At 46.8% G+C, this 17669-nt stretch overlaps 1 protein-coding gene across 2 annotated transcripts in view; it reads left to right on the forward strand.

Annotated features, from left to right (window-relative positions):
* The window catches only part of RAB6A (RAB6A, member RAS oncogene family), a 38483-nt gene extending 36308 nt beyond the window's left edge, over positions 1 to 2175 (forward strand). For both annotated transcript variants that reach the window (XM_075851322.1, XM_075851321.1), the window contains exons 6-8: positions 183 to 276; positions 814 to 880; positions 1393 to 2175. In XM_075851322.1, coding sequence (XP_075707437.1) covers positions 183 to 276; positions 814 to 880; positions 1393 to 1457 — 226 coding nt within the window. In that variant the 3' untranslated portion in view covers positions 1458 to 2175. The remainder of the gene's footprint in view (positions 1 to 182; positions 277 to 813; positions 881 to 1392) is intronic.
* The last annotated feature ends 15494 nt before the right edge of the window (positions 2176 to 17669 follow it).

Raw genomic sequence — 17669 nt, forward strand, 5'->3', positions numbered from 1 at the left:
TTCGTCTTGTCTCAGATTTTGTGATGTCATCAGCCAATTACAGGCCACAGTATTTGTGAATATGTCCCCGGTAATGGGGCCGGCACTAGTCCGGTGTATGTTTCAGCTTCTCCTGGACTGACCGGTGGCGGTAGAATTGCCGGTGGTCTCTACTAATCAGATGTCTCGTTCTCAATCATCAGGCAAGTGTCCATCGAGGAAGGAGAGAGGAAAGCCAAGGAGCTGAATGTAATGTTCATAGAGACCAGCGCCAAAGCCGGATACAATGTCAAACAGGTGAGGGGATCATTTGCGTGTATTGGGCCGCGTACGTCATGTTTTAGAAAATGTTAGCGTTTAAATTTTGCGAGCGTGGAGAGAGAGTCTCAGCCAATGGGCAGATGAGATGGGACTAGGGGAGCGGGTGGGTGACAGACGGGACGGAACAGGTGACGATCTTCCAAGGCTCCGTTAGGGGCCTTCGTCACAGATCCGGCCCGGATTACCGGAAACCATGGAGCAGCATGCTGCGCTATTGTTTCTTGGAAGACCACGGACTCCCCTACGGAAAGCCAACGGAGCCCATTAAAGTCGGCGGTGTCCGTGGTGCAACGGAACGGTCGCTTCTGGTATTCCCTAGTTTTGATCCTCTGGATGAGCAGAACGGAACACACCGACTGAGGTGTGAACTAGGCCATAGCAGGGTAATGTATGTTCACGCGCTTCGCACTCTCTGGCCGTTCTATACCTGTTATTTTTTTTTTACCTGTTCATTTAGCTTTTTATGATTTAATCTGCGTTTTACTCACCTGTGAATGTTCCCGTGTCTTCCAGCTCTTCAGACGCGTTGCAGCCGCTCTACCTGGTATGGAAAGTTCACAGGACAAGAGTAGAGAAGACAGTATCCTTTTATCGACCTGTAGAGGGCGCCAGCTGTCATCGTGGTGTTGCATTAGGACATTGGTGGGAATCCTTGAGCTGGACACCCCACTGATACACGGTGACGCCACGTACGGCTGGATACAGCTCAGCACGATGAGCACCGCACCACTGACCCCAATAGTTATTCGTTTAATGGACAGTAACTTTTGAAACAATTTCCGCTGATTTAATAGAATATTTGATATAGAACAACTCTGTCATTTACTTACCGGTAAGATTTAGTCGTTTTGGGTCTGGTGGCCATATTACAGATGATGAAATTCAGCTAGATTAAGGCTGTCTGAATGGGACCTTACACCTATTGTGTTATTCTAGGAGCCTGCAGGTGGCGCTGTTCCAAAATCTCCACGTAGCCCTGGCTGCATGAGTGATCGGGCGAGCGTCCTTGATCGGGGTTGGCGGTCACCCCTGTAGTCCTTGCGTTAGGCAGTTACTCATTCGTGGCGTTTTCTTTAACCCTTTCCTCTACAGTGACTGACATCAAACTGGATAAGCCTCAAGAAGCTCCCGTCAGCGAAGGCGGCTGCTCCTGTTAATCTCACGGTTCCTCCACGTCGGTTCCTCCACGTCGGTTCCTTCATGTTTCCTCCGTCAGAACCTTCACTACTTCTCCTCCTCCCTCTCCCCCCACCCCCATTAACTCTTCATTAACCGCAGTGTGAATATGGGCTCACCCTTCTCACCCGTCCATGGCTGGCTGTCTGGTGACTATGGACACCGCTCCACTGGATCATTAATGATATATATATACAGTGTCTTCATTATTTAAATGAAACCAATGGTATGAAGAAAACAATCTGCCGCCTGTTCTGTTAACGCCGCGGTTCACATCCTCACCGGTGAAGGACGACATTGTAGGACGGGATACGGCGGGTGTACGCAGCCCGCACACATTGGACGCTTCCATTTTATGGCCTGAACCAGTGAATCAATTTTATTTAACGAAATCGTGAGCTCCCCGAGGCATGAGGCGCCAATGGCCCCGTGCCTCGGTGAGGTAACTGTACACCAATAACATAGGCTCCGCCCCCCTCTACAATTAGTGATCGGCCCTACAAAAATGGCTGCATCCTCCGTGAATGGTTAATGGTCGGCCTAAAACGATTGGGGTGCGGTCATACTCGCCACTGTTTTATATTGCAGCATGTTCCGGCTCCCGCGGTGTGAATTGCGGCTTTGAATAGTTATCATTTTATTAAATTTTTTTTGTTTTTGTTTTTTTAAAAAATAAAGTCTAATTATTGCACATTGTAACGTCGCTGAGCAGAATCACTGGGGGCCGCGTTGTGCTCGGCGCGGAGGAGGAGCGCCGTCCTGACAATGAAACGCATAACGTCTGTCCGGGAGTATGGTCGCCCTCTGTTATACCCTATGGAAAGGACAATCCACCCCGATCCCGCTGCCGTGGAGTGAGGGGCGGGGGTGACAGGCGGGCGCTGTTCTCCCATGTTGTATTGCAGTGGATTAAAGGGGGTCTAAAACTATCTATTAATAAAGCTGTTTAGTCAGAAGAGAAGAATATCAAATTTTCTATTTTACAGCATTCTCCAGTGGGTTCTGCCTGCAGTGTAAAGAATGGAGGTTTTTCTTCTGGATGTCATGGCTACACCCATATGTCCACATATACATACACAGTCATGCAAACACTCTATAAGTGGCATGGAGATCTCATAAAGAAACCATTACACTGGAGAGGTCTATATAACCCTGATGGCAGCCACAATGGAAACCTCCATTCTTTACACTGCAGGCTGCGTCTAGAGAACACCGCAAAATATAAATAAGGTTTATACTACAAAGTGGTTTATTTTATGACTAAACCGCTTTATCTATAGGAAGTTTAAGTTTAGACCCCCCCCCCCCCCCTTTATTGCCGTTGTCGCACAGACCTAGATTTAGTGCAGTACAATGTCTTCTGTCTGTCGTACGGGGCACCATTTACTATGTTATTTCTCTTGGTATTAATAAAAGTCCATATTTTTTTTTTCCATGGGAATACGATGATGTCTGCGGATCTCTTCCTGGTGTAAATGTTGATGTGTGCGGCTATTCGCAATCCTACGTGGTCTTAAAGGGGCACTCACCTCTAAAGTGTGGGGGCTTCTAACTTTACACCTTTGCAGAAACTTTACTTCTCTTGTCTTGACCTTCAGTTACACATGGTCTTGTACTCCAGTCACATCCAAAGCTTCAGTGACCGTTAGTCTGGTTTCTTGCGCTCTCTGCGTCACCTCCTGCTGGTTCAGTGTCTCTACATGTTGTCATGTGCTGTATTAGGGGCAGTAGTCCCAACGCAGTGAGAACTACACTCTACAATCCGTGGTGGCAATTCAACAGTCCAATCATTTTTCAGTTCTCTGGATGATGCCTGCACTGTAAAGAATGGAGGTTTTCATGCTGGTTGCCATGGTCTTGTCTATATGTATACATGTGAATATATGTTCTCTATAGTTCATATATTAATGTACGCTATATTAAATGTGTGAGGTTTAGTAGAGGTTAGGAACAAAAGAATCCTCCATTCTTTACACTGCAGGCTTTAAGAATGATGCATAATGGAAACAAGGTGTATATTACAAAAAGTGTAGACCCCCCCCCCCTTAAACTGTTCACAAAGAATGACTACACAAAGCTTCCTAGAGTGGACGGCCACATTGTCACACCCAAAACCCCAAAAAGTTGAAAAAAAAGTGCACCCAAAAATGTTGGGTAAAAATGAACTCTGTTTCCTTTTGGATGATTGGCTTGATTAGGGGTATGTTCACACGCTGAGTCAAAAACTTCAGGCGTTTTTCATAGTGTTCAATGGAAAATCGGTTCTAAAAAACGCCTCAAGACGTGACACGCTACTGCTTTTTACGGCGTGTCTTTTTACTCTCCGTTTTTTAAAACCGTGGCGTAAAAAGACGCCCCGTATGAACTACATGCTGTTTTTTTCCCATTGATTTCTATTTCAGATGTTTGTAGGTGTTCAGCTTCTGTTTTTTTCAGGCGTAAATGCCCCAAAATACGCGTGAAAACACTGCGTGTGAACATACTTTAACACACATAATGGGTACGAATACATCAGAAGAGAAGGGTTGTTCAGCGCTTTCCTGTAGTGAAGGCTTTAAAAAAACAAAACAAAAAAAACGGGGCGATTATTGCCATAAAATTAGAAGAAAACGACATAAATACAGCCTAAAGGTGCCCTAGGAGTCCTAGACGAGCTGTGGTGCTGGGACTTCATGCTGGGAGAGAGGTAGAGGGAGGTGCCTTGTATACTGTCAGGACACAGAGCGCATCACGTGGCTGCTGCAGACCACATATAGCTAACCAAAAAAGAATCCATAAAGAGCGCAGTATAACATAGGGACGGCGTTCATATATACGTTCCTCCGATAACTGACTCCCGGCTAGGTGTGATCAGAGGTCGTGAGGCTAAATGTTTGACGTCAAGATCACATGAGCTGATGGGACCATTCAATAACTGATCTGGGGAGATTTATCGAGCGGACGGTGGACTACAGGTTTCCCTGGTTAGAAGTTGGATAAATGGGTGGATGTTGTCAACAGCAGTAGCCAGATCAATAAACAGCAATCAGTCACTTATAGGCCCGGCTCACACGTAAACACTGGATTTTCTGTAACGGGTGTCGTAGTGGAAAATCGGTAGCATAAGGCCTGGGTTGTCACAGGGCGGAGACGCTGCAGAAAAAAAATCACACCGCGTGTCCGACCTGGAGCCCGCAGCAGCTTCCGTCCAAAAGATCGCACCACATTGTTGTGTGGTTTTTCGGACTGAATATCCGCTGCGGAAGAAAGCCGTTAATACTCACCCCCTAACTCTGACGTCCGCTCCGGCCTCCCAGGATGACGTTGCAGGCCATGTGACGCAGCAGAATGTGATTGGCTGCAGCGGTCACATGGGATGCAACGTCATCCCAGGAAGGAGGAAGACGTTCTGGGTAAGTATGATTTTTTTTTTTTTTTTTTCCAGTAGTTGCGATTTTTCGGCAACATGGCTTTCTTGCATCCCCATTGAATTCAATGGGGAAAACCTGCAACGGAAAATCGTCAAAAACGCAGCGTAAATTGACATGCTGCAGAATTACGTTTCCCGCAGGACAATTTATTAACGTTTACGCTGAGGGATTTTTCCGCAGGAGATTTTCTGAATCTCATCCACTTTGCTGCTGGCGTAAACGTTAGATTCAGAAAATCTGTTCACGCGGAAAATCCTGCAGCGTAAGTGTTAATAAATTGTCCTGTGGGAAATTGTCTACGTTATTAGTACACCGGCGGTGAGATAGATGTACAATATAGGGAAAAAATATCATTTAAAGTCGTGTGGGAAAAAAGTATAATAAAGGCATAAATAAAATACAATAAATGTACACCAATCAGCCGTAACACCCCCCCCCCCCCCCATAATATTGTGTAGTCGCCCTCGTGCCCCCGTACAGCTCTGACCCGTAGAGGCCTGGACTCCACAAGACGTTAGCAGCGGATCCTGCAGGTTGTGAGGTGCGGCCTCCATGGATCTGATTGAGATCTGGGGAATTTGAAGACGACACCTTAAAGACTTTGTCATGTTCCTCATCATTCCTGGACAATGTCTGCAGCGTGGCGGGGGCACTATCCTGCAGCGTGGCGGGGCATTATCTTGCAGCGTGGCGGGGGCACTATCCTGCAGCGTGGCGGGGCATTATCTTGCAGCGTGGCGGGGGCACTATCCTGCATCGTGGCGGGGAAGTTATCGTGCAGAGGGCACTGACATTAGTGAATACCGCTGCCATGAAGGAGGGGTCTGCAGCCATGTTTAGGTTGGTGGTACGTGTCACATCCACATGAATGTCAGGACACAAGTTCAGACCACCACCCTGCCCCCGCCGGCTTGTCTTCTTCCCACAATGCACCCTGGTGCCATCTCTTCTCCAGGTAAGTGATGCACCCGGCCGTCCACATGATGTAACACGTAATTCATCAGACCTGGCGCCTTCTTCCATTACTTCATACTCCAGTTCTGATGACCACGTGTCTATTGTAGGTGCTTTCGGTGGTGGACAGGGGTCAGCATAGGCGCTCTGCCCGGTCTGCAGCTACACAACCCCATATACAGCAAGCTGCGATGCTCTGCGTGTTCTAACACTTTTCTATCATAGTCAGCAGTAACTTTATCAGTAATTTCTGGTACTGTAGATCTTCTGTGGGATCGGACCAGATGGGCTAGCCTCCCTTCTCCCGCACATCAATGAGCTTTGGCCGTCCATAACTGTCAACGGTTGTCCTTCCTTGAGCACTTTTGGTAGGTACTGACCACTGCATAGCGGGAACACCCCGTAAGAATGGAAACACCCCACAAGACTGGGAAATACCCCACAAGACCAGGAAACACTCCACAAGATCGGGAACACCCCACAAGACCTAGAAGACCCCACAAGACTGGGAAACACCCCACAAGACCGGGAAACACTCCACAAGATCGGGAACACTCCACAAGACTGGGAACACCCCACAAGACCTAGAAGACCCCACAAGACCGGGAAACACTCCACAAGACCGGGAAGACCCTACAAGACCGGGAACACCCCACAAGACCGGGAAACACCCCACAAGACCGGGAAACACCCCACAAGACCGGGAAACACCCCACAAGACTGGGAACACTCCAGACTGGGAACACTCCACGAGACTGGGAACACCCCACAAGATGGGCCGTTCTGGAGATGTTCTCACCCAGTCGTCTACACATCACAATTTGGCGCTTGTCACAGTCGCTCAGATCCGTACACTCGTCTACTTTTCCTGCTTCTATCATCAACGTCAAGTACTGACTGGTCACTTGCCACCTCATATCTCCCCCCCCCTTGTCAGACGCCATTGTAACCGGATCATCAGTGTTATTCACTTCACCCGCCAGCCCCAGCCGCCTGAAGGGAACAAAAGTCTGGAAAGGAATGAAGGGTCTGCAGGGGACACGGGTCCGGCTGCTGAAATTTTCCCTTTGAAATAAACATGGCCACCAATACAGATGGAGCCTGCAGAGGGGGAGAACTGCTGAACGTCCATGTTACGGGGGACGTTGTGGTCAGGAATACTGATATTACCTCAGGACACACATGGTGGCGTTTTGCTGTAACTAAGTGACTCCATAATAAGATTATAACGTCTCCCGGTCTCATCTGGCGCTGGGCTGAGTGCGTCCTCTGCTCAGGAGATAAATGAATTATACAGCAGTAGGGGAGAAGATATTACTGACACTTCGCCGAGCGCTGGGCGGTGAGCGCTGATTACTGGCGTCCTCGGAGACGAGAGCTGAAGGCTCTTAATACTGAGAGATTAATGACTGCGCTGCGAGGGCGACTCTCACCGTAATATTCATTCATCGGGATTGGGCCAATATCACATTTCCGCTCCATATAAACCAGAGAACGTGGAGCAGTCGCCCATAGCAACCGACCAGATCTCATCTTATACTGGAAAAAAGAAAGCAGGACTTCGATTGGTTACTTTTATTTTCTATGTATTCATATTCCCCCCACCCCGGGCCACCGCTACAGCAATTATACAAGGAAAATAATCCTCTATTAACATCTTCTGTGCTGAGATAGGCCCGAAGCCTGAGGCTGCACTACTGAGAGATGACAACATGTCCTCTTCTGATTCCTGTCGGGTGCAGTGTTGTCATGTGTGGCATTAAATCACAAAATGCATTCATTCACATCTCCCAACATTTGAATCCCCATTCAGTATTATGTCCGCCCCTGTTTTACACCACAAAATGCCCACTTGGGGGTGTATTTACATAAGCCCGCCCACTTTGAGGTCAGATTCACAGGACATTTGGGAGGTATGATCCAATGTCCACCCAAATAAAACGTAAAAAATAATTCCAGTTTTTAGCGGGACTGTCCACGATCCGAACCTCAAAAATATGCATTAAAATGGGCATTCCAGTGGAATTTTGTGGGCGTTCCCCGGGTTATGATGTTTTATGGGTAGGGTATGCCAGGTTGGCTGTCGATCACACCTACCTTGAACCCCTTCCTGTCCTGCGGCATAAATATACGGAGCTGGGAACCGGTAAGTAACTCCCACCGCTGTACATTCACGGCATTGCGGTTGCATGGGCGCTGCGGTTATGCTCGTGCACCTGGGGGGAGGGTTGGGATTAACGAATATCGACCCACGGCAACGGCCAGGATCGGAGAAAACGTAGATTTCCGCTGTTTAACCCTTTGAATACGACATCGCAAGGAAGGTGGGTTCCCTTTGCCCCCTTATCTATTATAATAAAAGAAGAAAAAGTCTCCTGGTGGGACCAAAAAGTTTTATAATAATTATATAAACGAAATAATTTGTTTACAAAAAAAGACACATTCACAAAGAAAGGATATCAAATATTATTTTTTAAAGCAACAGTTTATAAAACATAAAAAAAATCTAGAAATATAAAGGATCCACACATACAATAAATAAGTAAACGTTATTTAGGGAGCATCACACAGAAAACCATAGTGAATACAAATTGTGCCCATTTTGCTAACAAAAAAAATCATATAAAAAAAAAATTTGCACCCTAAGGGCAGATACAGACGGACGTTGCGTTTTTGCGCGCGCAAAAACCATTTGACAGCTGCGTGTGTCATCCGTGTCTGATGCGCGGCTGCGTGATTTTCGCGCAGCCGCCATCATAGAGATGAGGTAGTCGACGCCCGTCACTGTCCAAGGTGCTGAAAGAGCTAACTGATCGGCAGGAACTCTTTCAGCACCCTCGACAGTGAATGCCGAACACAATATCGAAAAACCTATTGAAAAAAAAGAAAAAGTTCGACTTCCCGGCCGTTGCCTTGGTGACGCGTCCTTGGTGACGCGCCTCTCTTGACATCGGGCCCCACCTCCCTGGATGACGCGGCAGTCCATGTGACCGCTGCAGCCTGTGATTGGCTGGAGCTTTCACTTGGACTGAATTGTCATCCCGGGAGGTCAGACTGGAGGAAGAAGCCGGGAGTTATCGGTAAGTCAGAACTTCGTTTTTTTTTCTACAGGTTCATGTATATTGGGATCGGAAGTCACTGTCCATGGTGCTGAAACAGTTTAACTCTTTCAGCACCCTGGACAGTGACTATCTCCTGACGTCGCGTACCGATAATTTTTTTGCCGGGTTCGGCCAAAACGAGTTCGAACGAACCCGGTGAAGTTCGGTTCGCTTGTCCGGCTTCGCTCATCGCAAAGACACTACGTTTGGATGTTCGGAAACAGAAAAGCACGTGGTGCTTTTCTGTTTTCATTCATCCTTTTCACTGCTGTTGCGCGAATCACGCTCGTCCCACGGAAGTGCTTCCGTGTGGTGCGCGTGATTTTCACGCACCCATTGACTTCAATGGGTGCGTGATGCGTGAAATACGCAGAGTTATTGAACCTGTCGCGCTTTTTGCGCAGCAGACAAACGCTGCGCAAAAAGCACGGACTGTCTGTACTGCCCCATAGACTTGTATTGGTCCATGCGTGCCGCGTGAAAACCACGCGGCCCGCACGGACCGAATACACGCTCGTGTGAATCCCCCCTTAAACACAAAAAAACAAGACCTCACCTCGCAACGTCAGTGACATTTTTCTCGATATGCGGTGATGCAAAAATTCTTAAAGGCCAAACCATTCTTAAAGGGGTTCTCTACTTTGGACAGTCCCTGGTGGTTAGAGGGGTCCCTTGACAATAAGCAGATCACAAAGTCAATGGCAGCAATATAAATAAATAAGCAGTCGGTGCCCCCTAGTGGCAGCTGCAGGTAAACTCTTCAGGCTGCAGGAGAGAAGACAAGTATGATGTAGATACATTTGGGGCCAGTGATCTCCAAGCTCTGGGTATACCACAACTCCCAGCATGCCTTGAGTTGTAGTTTCGCCCTGTTTGAAGGGTTCCCTCTTTGTCTCCACTGCTTTGGCAGGAATGAGTGATTACCGTGATGATGTCATCGCTCACTAAAAATAAGACTCTTCGTTGCTTTTTCGCAGAATGATATAATACTAACCATTTCCCATCATGCACTGCAGGTCTATTTGCCCTAGAAAGGGTTAACCGCAGGATAATTCTGTAATCATGGGCGGCCAAGACAATGAACTATTCTGTCTCCACTTTTACGCTCCGGTCGCCACAGGCCTCGCAAAGATTTCTTCTAGCATCACTTTACTCTATCTACAGATCTAAATAGACTTGAGTATGCTCTGAGAACCTTTGTTCCAATTCCAGATGTCTGCTTGCTGTCAGTGAATTGGAATATTATTTTATACATCCAAAGGGTATGTTCACACGGCAGCGTCCGTAACGGCCGAAATAACGGGGCTGTTTCTAGGAGAAAACAGCCCCGTCATTTCAGCCGTAACGGCATGTGCAGGCGCTTGAACGCCGCGTCCATTACGGACGTAACTGGAGCTGGTTTTCCATGTAGTCCATGGAAAACGGCTCCATTTACGTCTGAAGAAGTGACATGACACTTCTTTGGCGCGGGCGTCTATTTACGCGCCGTCTTTTGACAGCGACGCGTAAATATACGCCTCGTGTGAACAGACAAACGTCAGCCCATTGCTTTCAATGGGCAGATGTTTGCCAACGCTATCGAGGCGCATTTTCGGACGTAATTCGAGGCGTAACACGCCCAAATTACGTCCGTAAATAGGCCGTGTGAACATACCCTAAGGCTGAAAACCTGGCCTAAAGTAAAACATCTCACCGCTGAGGGTTTGTTACAATTCCACCCAGTCTAGAGACAATCTTCTGTGCGCTAAACACATCAGCAGCAAAAATCTCTCTCCTGTCCTGATAGTTTGTTACAATGTATCAGTGCAGGTAAAATGTATCAGTCTGGAGTCCAGGGGATTGTCTAGACTGGGAGCAATTGTAACAAACTCTCAGCTGTGAGGCCAGGATGTGTGTTTTTTAAGCTTCTTTATATAAACTGGAATGTTTTCATTCACTGACTGCAAGTAGAGAACTTGAAAATGGTGAGGAATTGAAACACAAAGTCTATTAGAAAGTGGCAGAACTTTTCATTATATAATTTACAGAAGCCCTTTATCCACCGCCCAGACATTTTTTATTTTTTTTGCAGCCACAATTTGTTCTGCCATGATGTAAAATGACGGAGAACTGAAAGTCAAATGAGAGTAAAACAAATAATAATAAAATACTCAAAAAGAAATAGATAGTAAATGATAAAAAAAAGCTAATAATCCCTCTACCCCCGCCGACATGTCTGTAGTCCTTGCACCTATGTAATTCCCCTAATTAGGTCATGTTATATATCAAAATAAACATTAGCGTATACAAATATAAATTATATTTTGGGGTTTGTCTGTGCGATTAAAAAACCAGCAACAAAAACTGAAAACTTTAATTGAAAAAATCATGAAAAACTCCCTTTTACTTCAATGTAACATTCGGCCACTGCACTTAATAGTGACTAAAACGTAATAAACAGATACACGTGAGGGTATGTTCACACGGCTTATTTTCGACCGTTTTTCGGGACGAAAAACGGCCGACAAATCAGAAGCAGAACGCCTCCAAACATCTGCCTATTGATTTCAATGGAGAAAACAGCGTTCTGTTCCGACGGGCCATTTTTTTACTCGGTCGTTTTGAAAAAACGGTGCGTAAGAAGACACCCCGTTAAAAAAAGCGCATGTCACTTCTTGAGGTGTTTTTGGAGATGTTTTTCATTGACTCTATTGATAAACAGCTTAAAAAACGTCCATAAAAAAAATGCAGTGAAAAGCGCGAGTTGCTAAAAAAAACTTCTGGAAAATCAGGAGCTGATTTCCCTTGCAAAATGTCCCGCTGGGCGCTGCAGTTGTATCAAAACAGCTGATCGCTGCTGACAGGCGCGCTGCTGACAGACGACTGCAGGAGCGATCAGAAGAAGGCAGGAGTCTTGCGGCGGTGTTCTCACTGGGATCGATACCGGCACAGGAGTGGACCAGTTCGGTCACCTGACCTGTCATCTGACCTCACCGGTCGGAGGCTAGCCTGACATAGCTGTTAAAATTGTTATAGCCCCCCCCCCCCCCGCCCCGACATGTTTCGCTGTAAACACAGCGTCCTCAGGGGATCAAAATGGGGCTAGTGAGCGCGCGTTTAAATTCCTATTGCTTTAAACCCTCGGGCGTACACCACAAAAGGTCCACCTGTGTGGGAACCAATAAGATTCCCTAGCCAGGGACGAGCCTCCATACACTAAGATAGGCATGCGGTTTAGCCAATTAGGAGGGTGAACAAAGGGTCCGATCCATACTCGCGGGATGCGCATGCGCTTAGCATCCCAATCTGGACATAGTCGATTTCGTAGTTGATGGAAGTAAGTGCGCATGTCTGGGCACTTAGAATCTACAATGCTGAAATTCTACACACTAGGTTAACAGGTGAGTGATCCTAGGGAAGATATTGGAGCTATGGAGGCAGGCAAAATGCGTAATGTATGGAGATAATAGGTGATATCCGTTAGTGATGTATTAATGCGTCGACACTATGGAGGTGTTAATTGCAGTCAATAATGGATGCATATATCGATATCCACTTAGTGAAGCAAATTATCAATGCGCTGCATTTAGGAGGGTAACCTTTTATGCAGGGGGGCAGGCGGGGCATGTGCCCCGGGCACAGCTTAGAGGGGGCCCCCCTCCTCCTGCACTATAATTGTACCTGTGTCGCAAGGACACAGGTACAATTAGAAGCAATGAATGACCAGGCACGTTCCATCCCCGGCCATTCAGCGCCTTTCCACGAATGAAGTAACTGGTACCTTTTGTACCAGTGAAGATTCCGTCGATGAAAGACGCTGACTGACTGACAGGGAAAGTCATCCTGCTCAGCCAATCAGCGCCTTTCATAGACGCTGTGTTCAACCCCCAGGAGACCTGCGCAGAAGAGAGCAGAAGAGAGCAGAAGAGAGCAGGTCTCCATGGCTGCCGGACGGCGTGGGAGCGGGAATAAGGTGAGTTTGAATATTTTTTTTTAAGTTTTTTTAAATTGTAATAAAAGTGTGTGGCTGTATCTACAGGGGGGGGGCTGTATCTACAGGGGGGGCTTTATCTACGGGGGAGACGGGGACTTTGTCTACACGGGGGGGGGGCTTTGTCTACAAGGGGGACTTTATCTACATGTGGGGGGCTTTATCTACGGGGGTACTTTATTTACGGGGGGATGACTTTATTTATGGGGGGGACTTTATCTACATGCGGGGGGCTTTATCTACGGGGGTGTCTATCTACAGGGGGGGCTATATACTGGGGTGGGCTATCTATGGAGCACCATAAACAGGCATGGGCTATAGCTTATGGGGGGGGGCTATATAATATATAGCCCACCCCTGTATATAGCCCCCCTGTAGATATACCCCACCCCTGTAGATATAGCCCCCTGTATATAGCCCACCCCTGTAGATATAGTCCCCCCTGTAGATATAGCCCACCCCTGTAGATATAGTCCCCCTGTAGATATAGTCCCCCTGAAGATATAGTCCCCCTGTATATAGCCCACCCCTGTATATAGCCCACCCCTGTAGATATGGTCCCCCTGTAGATATGGTCCCCCAGTAGATATAGTCCCCCTGTAGATATGGTCCCCCAGTAGATATAGTCCCCCTGTAGATATAGTCCACCTGTAGATATAGCCCACCCCTGTATATAGTCCCCCTGTAGATATAGCCCACCCCTGTATATAGTATCCCACAAATAGCTCCCCCTATAGTGCTCCACAGAAAGCCCACCCCTGTATATAGCCCCCTTGTACATATAGTCCAGGGTGGGCTATCTGTGGAGCATTATATACAGGGGTGGACTATATGTACAGGTGGGGCTATATACAGGGGTGGGCTATCTGTGAAACACTATATACAGGGGTGGACTATATGTGGAGCACTATATACAGGGGTGGACTATATCTACAGGGCGGCTATATACATGGTTGGGCTATCTGTAGAGCACTATATACAGGGGTAGGCTATATCTACAGGGGGGCTATATACAGGGGTGGGCTATCTGTAGAGCACTATATACAGGGGTGGGCTATATCTACAGGGGGCTATATACAGGGTTGGGCTATACGTGGAGCACTATATACAGGGCTGGGCTATATCTACAGGGGGCTATATACAGGGGTGGGCTATCTGTAGAGCACTATAGGGGGAGTTATTTGTGGGACACTATATACAGATGGGGGCACTATCTACAGGGGGCTCTATGGCAGGCACTATCTACAGGGGTCTCTATGGCAGGCACTATCTACAGGGGGCACAGTGTGTGTGTGGGACACAGTGTATGGTGCTATTATAATTAGAGGTGCAGTGTATGGCGCTATTATATTTAGGGGCGTAGTGTGTGGTATAATGATAACTTTATATTTTTTTATAGGTGCGGAAATGTTGGTAAAGTGAGAAGCTGAAGACATGTGAGCGGCAAACTGCAGAAATGGTCTGTGACCGGGAGAAGCCACCATAGAGGTCTGGATCGGATGGAGAAAAATAACTAGAATCTGAGACGTCACCGGTGAGTCACCTAATGTAAATGTTTATTCTGCCTCTAATCAGTAATGTAGTCACTGTATGATCTGCAGCGAGATGATTATGATATGATTTATTTTTTGTGAAACAGCATCTCCCAGCATATCCTTACCATTGTTCGGGCCATGCTGGGAGCTGTAGTTTTACGCCGTACAAACCTATACGGCAGGGGTTGCACTAAATTGAGCTGTATTTGTGCTGGTGCTGTATTTATGTACTGAGCTTGGTTCTGGTGCTGTATTTATGTACTGAGCTTGGTTCTGGGGCTGTATATATGTACTGAGCTTGGTTCTGGTGTTGTGTATAGAACCATATTGCTTGTAAAATGTACAAATGCTTTTATGCTCGCGTTACATAAGAAGAAATGACACGTCGATTGGTAGAGAAAACAAACACGGCGAGGGGGAAGGAGATGTCGGGAAAGAGGTTGGGGGGGGGGGGCGCCAAACTGAATCTTTGCCCCGGGTGCTGGAGAACCTAGCTACGCCTCTGTTTTATGAACGGATCCTGTTTAAGAATGTCTCGATTTAATACAAAGAAGAGGAATAAACATCGAACCAAATGGACATAAATTGTAATAACATGCAACTTATGTATAAAGTGAATAGAGATACCATGTGTATGATTATAGTAATAATAAGATCAATGCTATAATAGTGTTATATCGACATAACGTCAATGATTGGTATAGAATAAAAAGTAAATAATAAATGAATGAAGGTACAGATACTATAGGAAGGCTATAAAGGTAAAGCCTTCATTTAGCCCGTTGGGGCTTAAAGAGCTTAATTTATGAATCCATCTGGCTTCTTCTTGCAGCAGCTTTTTGTCCAAATTTCCAGCCCTGGGGCCCAATTTGATTTGGGTAATGCCCCAAAATTGAAGGGCACTGGTGTTTCCATGGTGAACGGATCTGATGTGTTTGGAAAGAGGTGTATCCTCTTTGGTGTTAATGGTGCTAATATGTTTGGAGATCCTTCTTTGGAGCAGTTGGATGGTCTTGCCCTCATACAGTTTGGGGCAAGGACACTGGGCAGCATATATTATACTGCTGCTTTGACAATTAATAAACTGTTTGATGGTAAAGCTCTTTCCATCAAATGGATTCGAGAAAATCTTGGTCGTGGGCATAAAGGGACAGAAGGAGCATCTACCACATGGGAAGGACCCCACGTGTAAGGGGTGGAAGCCAGCTGCTTCGCGGATTGGATAGTCTAGAGCAGGGGTTTCAAACTCGGCCGGGTAAGTGGGCCACATATAGAAAAAATGTGAAGTGGTCGGGCTGCATTACTTTCAAATTTGATACAATACAAAATTATTGTTAATTAATTCGTTATTTGAACTACTGTAGCACTATATTACTATAATAATAGCGCTAGGTTTAAACTTACCGGAAATGTGCAAAATTTCTCCACGTGCTTATTTCAACAATCCACTTTTACAGTTTAAAGGACGAGTGTCACGAAAAAAAAATAATTTATATCAATTTGCTTTTAGTGATTTATTATTATTTTTTTTATTTATTTGTGTGTTTGTGTTTGACTTTTTTTTATTTTTTAACTTTTTCTTCTCTATGGGGGCTGCCATTTTTTTTCCATCTCTGTATGTATCGATTAACGACACATACAGACATGGAATACGGCACATATAGCCCCATAGTGAATGCGAACGGGGCCCGTTCCATCCACTATGCTGTACGCCATCTGTGTGGGAACGGCGCATGCGCCGCTCCCACACAGTCCAAATTGAAGGTCTTGGGCCGAGCGACGTCCGGCGCCATTTTCTTGTGGACCGGAAGCCGCGGCCGGACAGTAAGATTACTACTTCCGGTCGCGGCTTCCGGACTGTGTTCTGAAGCAAGCACGAGGAGCGGAGGGAGAAGACGGAGCGGACGGACCGGAGGGAGCGGCGGCGGCAGGAGCAGGTAAGTTAGGTCTGTGTATGTACGGGTTTTAGTGTGTGATTACTACTGTATGTAAGCCTACTACACTATATGTTAGCTCAGAAAATGGCGACACAGTGTAGAAGGTTTGACCGTTCAATCCCCTCGTTTCTCCCGGCAATAGCCAGGATAAAGGAGGGGGGGATTCTGTAAGCTCACTAGAGCGAGTGTCTCTTCTCAAATTTTGCAGCATAAAGCAATGTGGTTGCTTTACCACATGCCAATGCTGCAATTTTGGGAATTGCTCCATCTAGTGACCAGCACTGGGAAATGTTATAAATTAGAATCTAATTTATAATATTTCCTGACTCGTGAAAAAATTAAAAAAATTAGAACAATGTGTAATCATTTATACACTAACTGTTTAACTAAAAAAATAAATAATAATTTCTAGTGACACATTCCCTTTAAGTGTTGCTAAATGCAGTCCGGCAGCTCAGTTGGCAGCGTTTGGCAGACACACAAATGTCAGAATTACGCAGCCCCTTTTTAGATCGTGCCACAGAGCCCTCTATAGATACTACCACAGTGCCCTCTGTAGATACTGCCACAGTGCCCTCTATAGATACTACCACAGTGCGTTCTGTAGATACTGCCACAGTGCCCTCTGTAGATAATGCCATAGTGCCCTCTGTAGATGCTGCCACAGTGCCCTCTGTAAATGCTGCCACAGTGCCCTCTGTAGATGCTGCCACAGTGCCCTCTGTAGATGCTGCCACAGTGCCCTCTGTAGATGCTGCCACAGTGCCCTCTGTAGATGCTGCCACAGTGCGTTCTGTAGATACTGCCACAGTGCCCTCTGTAGATAATGCCACACTGCCCTCTGTAGATGCTGCCACAGTGCCCTCTGTAGATGCTGCCACAGTGCCCTCTGTAGATGCTGCCACAGTGCCCTCTGTAGATGCTGCCACAGTGCCCTCTGTAGATACTGCCACAGAGTCCTCCGTAGATGCTGCCACAGAGTCCTCCGTAGATGCTGCCACAGTGCCCTCCGTAGATAATTCCACAGTGCCCTCTGTAGATAATGCCACAGTACCCTCTGTAGATGCTGCCACAGTGCCCTCTGTAGATAATCCCCAGCCAGAGCGTTGCCGAAGCTCTGGCCAGGGATTCCTCTGCTGGAGGGGCCCCTGATGTCACTGTTCATACACAGTGACGTCAGGGGATCCTCCTGGACCGGAATGTGATGTCAGGGACAACCCAAGAGCCGGTGTCCCAGAGCGGAGCACTAGTATAGGCTCTGCTCTGGAACTCTGGGGAAGCAACTG

This window comes from Rhinoderma darwinii, chromosome 2 (assembly GCF_050947455.1).
Source record: "Rhinoderma darwinii isolate aRhiDar2 chromosome 2, aRhiDar2.hap1, whole genome shotgun sequence".
In the NCBI taxonomy this organism is placed as follows: domain Eukaryota; kingdom Metazoa; phylum Chordata; class Amphibia; order Anura; family Rhinodermatidae; genus Rhinoderma; species Rhinoderma darwinii.